Genomic DNA, 4,804 nt, shown 5'->3' on the forward strand with positions numbered 1-4,804 from the left:
CTTTTTGACAAGAATCCCAGAGTCGATTATCTCTGATAGAGACCCCCAAAAAGTTTGGTCGACAATCTTTAATGGGGCTCGGCACCAAGTTGGATATGTTGACGGCGGACCGATGGTCAAACCGAAAGCGCGAATCGCGTCATCGAAGATGTTTTTCGCAGCGTTTGCGCTGAGACGCCGAGGCGCTAGGGCGCCATGTTGCCACTCGTAGAGTTTGCACTGAACAAACAGTGCATTCGTCTACCGGCTACACGCCGTTCTACTTGAACGCGAAGATTCACCCTCGCGTGGTCAAGGACATGGTTGTATTGAATTAAAAAAACCTGCCTACAAATACAGCCGCTATCTTCCGGACGAAGCTTCGTCCACGGTTTATCGAACCGATTAAGGTTGTGGTCAAACGGGGCCTGGCGTACAGGCTGAACCTTCCAAAACGGATGCGCACCCACTCGGTGTCATACGTGAGCTTGCTCAAGCCGTACTGGGATCTGGCGCAAGTGAACGCGGAAGCGATGGCGCCGGGCGGATTTCATGGGCTCTCGCCACCCAGAAGTTGAACCAGCAACTGGTTCTGAGTACGAAGTGCAACAACCTCCATTTCCATTGGGGCCAAGCGCTCCACCGTTGTATGCAGCGATGCATCCGCCTGCCCCCACGGCTAGGAGTCGCTCCGACAGAGCGCGGTAGTCCTCAAGGCGAGGCAGCTGGTGCACGACGTGCTTTAAATCGTCAAGAGCGTCCGCACAGCGATATGCTACATCAGCTTGACGCTCAGCGGAGCTCCGATAACGAAGGACCTCGTCCACAAGGGCTCGAAGAGCATCACGAGTCATCGCCCGCCACCGACTCTTCACGAAGAAAACGGTGACGTTCACTATCACGTGGAACGTCTAGTACGACGACGTCGTCACCAGGGTCAGACCCAATATCTTGTGAAGTGGCGGGGAATTCCCGACTCCGAAACTCGTGGGAGTCTGAGGCACCTCCGGAAAGATTGCCCAGTCACCGTAGACGCTTTTGATTGGAACGATCAGGACTTCCCGCATCACCAGACGCCTCGCGCTTCCCAGCCATAGCCAGGGAGGTAGAAGGACCATGAGCCGAGCTCAAGCAGTGGCCCTAAGCTCGTGCGGTCGAAGACACAAAGCTCGCGGAAGCATTAAGGGTTGTTAGCCCATACGTCACAGGGCGACAATCTGAAGGAAGTCAATGGCGTGCCTTGAGTTTGGCAAACTCAAAGCGGAGGTGTCGCTACACACACACGTCCACTTCCTTGTGGCTCAACAGCAGGTTATACAGTGAGAAAAGTTCCCGGTGCCGTTGCACCCATCGATCAAAGAGCGCTTCGTCATCTGTAGCGCTTTTGCCAGGAGCGAGCACTACAGGTATTGTCCACATTGCGGGTACACGAGGGCCACCTCGTTGTTCACTCAGACGAGTGCGATAAGTTTCCAGCTGAATTTCTCGTGGGACCAAGAAACGAGCTCGTAGAGCTTTCCGCGTGGCAAATTCATCATCCATTTTGACCGGGGGCCCGATGATGTGGACGCGTAACGATCGAGTTACCGCGTCCTTCGCATCCTAGGCGGGATCCGCAGGGCGGACGCCATATTCCACACGAGGGTCAATGACCAAGCTGCCGCCTCTGTTCCCCGTCGAGGTCATTAGTGATCACAACAAGTGCCTCAGTTGACAAGAAATCAGGGAACGGACATGGGGTCCGTAAGACACGAGCAGGGCTCGTATCGCGTCGCTTGCGCAGCTCGTCTTCTTCATCATCCCATGCGGGAAAAGGAGTGCCAGACTCATAGTTGACCATATCCTAGACGAGGCCACTCGGCACCGAAAACGTGCGCGTAGTGCGACGTTTGTGCTCATTGAGCCTAGGATATACACCCCTCGGTGCTGCGGACGCACCGTCCAACATTGCACCGAGTGCGGGAGATAAAGTTGGGCTCTGCCCATGCTCGCCGTCAGAACCGGTGAGACTTGGAGATTCTGGTGTTATTGACACAAGACGCATTGAGCAAGGAAGTTGTTTGTTCCAACAAATGGAGTTGCAGTGTCTGACGGACACACGAGCCTCGTTGAGGCAATAATTGATTGGAACTTTAAATGTTATCAATCTTGATGGGGGAGGGCGTAACGGGGTTACACGAAACCTAATAACAGGGCGTGTCACATGAGATGTGCATAATTTGACCACACACCCAAACAAGAATACGGGACGGGGCTAGGTAGCCAGTAGCTATAGTATAATTTAGATTTTACTATACATACTTAGTATATTTTATAGAAATCAAATTTAAACTTTTAACATTGGGATAAAAATATAAATAAAAATCAATTTTGATTTTAAACAGAAGTGTTCGTTTGCCTTGGCTAACGTTTTTAAGTACTTTAAGAGGCAGCGGATCGCGATCCGCTGCACTAGTACTTGGTTCTTGTAAAGAACGAAAGGTTGGTGACCTAAAGACGCTTCCTCAAGCACAAAGCTACGGCAGCCCCGCGGCAATAATCATTAAATTATCGAAGATGATTCAGAAAGTGGCGCCGGCTGTTGCCAGAATAATCGGTACTTGATTTTATCTTCTTTGTCTAAGAGGCCGCAAACATAGCTAGACCACGAGAAGTGAGGTGTCACCACGCGGAGGTCGTGCCCCACGTCGGCTTATCACCCTCGTGCTCTTATCACTCGATATTGCGTCATATCTCCCCCGTGAGCACGACGTCAAACAACGTCAGATACCATGAAGGAAGCTTTGACACTATGTCAACAACGCGCATCCGAAGCTGTGACGCTTGCGTGCAGCCGAAGAACATGCATTGCTCGGATTCGATCCGGCACAGCCACCAGGGATGCATTTGCGAATGCTCAGATTAGTGTGATCCAAGAACCGGAAGCGCGGACGCACTGGCCATAGATCAAACCTGGGCTGACAGAAATTTTCTTTCAAATATTGGCACCATGATCTTGCATAGCCGCATACCCAGCGCAGCACCCGTCTTGATCTTCGTTCTGTGATGTAATCGGAGTGGATTTTTATGAGGTGCGGCTCCACTGGCGGCTTTGGTTTTAAGACGATCCGCATGACAGTCGAGCACGAAATCCGAAGAATAAGCAACGTTTCTCATTGCTCATGACAACATGTACCGCACTAAATTTTGCCACACCAGGTCACCGGTCGAACAGCATCGCGGGTGCTGAGTCGGTCTACGATTTGATAACGTCGCGATACAGTGCGCACAATCACTTTGATATCTGTTCTGGCGTGTTGTCCACCTTACAAAGTCGATCTGACAGCTTATGAAGTCTACTTGTGTCGACTACATACATCCGAAATGTATGAAGTCACGAGGCTCGAAGAAAAATGAAACGTTCATACGGAACTTCGTTGTTGCTAGGGATCATGCGTTGCAACGCCGAGTGTGCACCATTATACCAGATCATATGCATTGCTCATAGAGCAGACTCAAAAGTTATGTGAGGATGTTTTTCTACTCGAATCATGTGGTGTATCAAACACATAAGGTACACCATCCACATCATCTACATTCATTCTCAAATTCAATGCCGACTGCAAACAAGGGTGTGTTAGTCAAGTGGTAATGTTTAAGATGCGTTCACTTGTCCTTTCATAGCTATAGCAACTTGTGCTTTCTGACGTATTGTCACTGTATAATATTGCCAGCGATGCGGCAACCAAGCAGTACTTGCTGCATCTAAATGAGACGGCCGTCCAGGTTGGTAACAGAGCTCGTGAAGTTGCAAGTATATTTTTCACTGTTGAAAAATCTTGTGGTGCTTGATTCGCAGCAACGGTTCGTGATTGAAGATCTAGATGATACGCACTTATTTATTGTACCTGACCCAAAGGTCATTGCATTCATTGGAAAGAAGATGGACGAATGGAATGAAAAAAATACGTATCAGCCACCCACACAATAAGGTAGAGCAAAGATGGTGCAACGATACGTTTCAGCGAAGCATAATTACTTTCTATAAACCAGACGAAGTTCATAAATAACACGCGATGATGTTAATTGAATTAATGGGAATTGAACTCACAACTCTCAGTTTAGCATCACAATGCTAGACCACTTGAGCCAGTCACTATAACTTATGAGTTAGTGCAAGCATCATCATTAGCAGCATAACTGACAGGTAATAGGTAGGTACTCCACAGCACTCTTTATTCAGGTTTGTGTAGAACCGACAGCACTTGCTGCAGGAATGAGACTACAACAACACTACACAGATTTTGACAATATTCCAACGAAAATTGTTACCAAGCTTGTTTAATGAAGCTGTGGTCAAGACCAAATGAATTGGTCAAATCCCTTTGTTGTAGAGAAAGTGGCGAATGGGCTGGCCATGGCAATCCACTCGAGAACGAAATTCCTCTTCTACATTGTCGGCCGAAATCGTCCCCATTTGGGGGAAAAGTGCAACAGCGCTTGGCATTGCACCCCATAAACAGAGCGTTAAGATAACTTGTCAATGAACACAAACATGTCAGCTATTTAAGTATCAATGATCAGATGATGTACATACCGAGTTCCGTAGCGAGCTTTGGGTACTTCGCTTTGGGCATGATATTTTTTCTGTTCATGGCTTCGTACAAGTATGGTGGAAGCAGCAAGACTAAAAAAGAAAAAGATTTTGAGAGAAATACGACAGCCAGTCATCAAAGTGAAAGCGTACTTGGCATAGGAAGCGCAACGCGCGTAAGTGCCACTTGTCCAAGTGACTGGCGTCCGGCAGCAACAGATCGGCCATGTACCTCGCCGTACTCATCCATGA

At 48.7% G+C, this 4,804-nt stretch overlaps 3 protein-coding genes across 3 annotated transcripts in view; 2 read left to right on the forward strand and 1 right to left on the reverse strand.

The window, feature by feature from the left end:
• Nucleotides 1-3,571: 3,571 nt before the first annotated feature.
• PHALS_11237 (general transcription factor iih subunit 5) lies at nucleotides 3,572-3,949 on the forward strand (the record flags this gene model as incomplete). The annotated part of the gene is made up of 3 exons (XM_024726796.1): nucleotides 3,572-3,606; nucleotides 3,693-3,744; nucleotides 3,818-3,949. The coding sequence occupies 3 exons, from the start codon at nucleotides 3,572-3,574 to the stop codon at nucleotides 3,947-3,949; spliced, it is 219 nt and encodes a 72-aa protein (XP_024577437.1).
• Nucleotides 3,950-4,333: 384 nt separating this feature from the next.
• On the reverse strand, nucleotides 4,334-4,712 carry PHALS_11238 (mitochondrial tricarboxylate carrier family; the record flags this gene model as incomplete). The annotated part of the gene is made up of 3 exons (XM_024726797.1): nucleotides 4,334-4,494; nucleotides 4,556-4,645; nucleotides 4,706-4,712. 3 exons carry the CDS (start codon nucleotides 4,710-4,712, stop codon nucleotides 4,334-4,336), a joined length of 258 nt encoding a protein of 85 aa, XP_024577438.1.
• A 66-nt stretch (nucleotides 4,713-4,778) lies between these two features.
• The window catches only part of PHALS_11239 (hypothetical protein F443_19263), a gene marked incomplete at both ends in the record, with an annotated part of 1,428 nt that continues 1,402 nt past the window's right edge, over nucleotides 4,779-4,804 (forward strand). The window contains one exon of the mRNA XM_024726798.1: nucleotides 4,779-4,790. Coding sequence (XP_024577439.1) covers nucleotides 4,779-4,790 — 12 coding nt within the window. The remainder of the gene's footprint in view (nucleotides 4,791-4,804) is intronic.

The sequence above is a fragment of the Plasmopara halstedii genome (genome assembly GCF_900000015.1).
Source record: "Plasmopara halstedii genome assembly, contig: Scaffold_526, whole genome shotgun sequence".
Taxonomy (NCBI): domain Eukaryota; phylum Oomycota; class Peronosporomycetes; order Peronosporales; family Peronosporaceae; genus Plasmopara; species Plasmopara halstedii.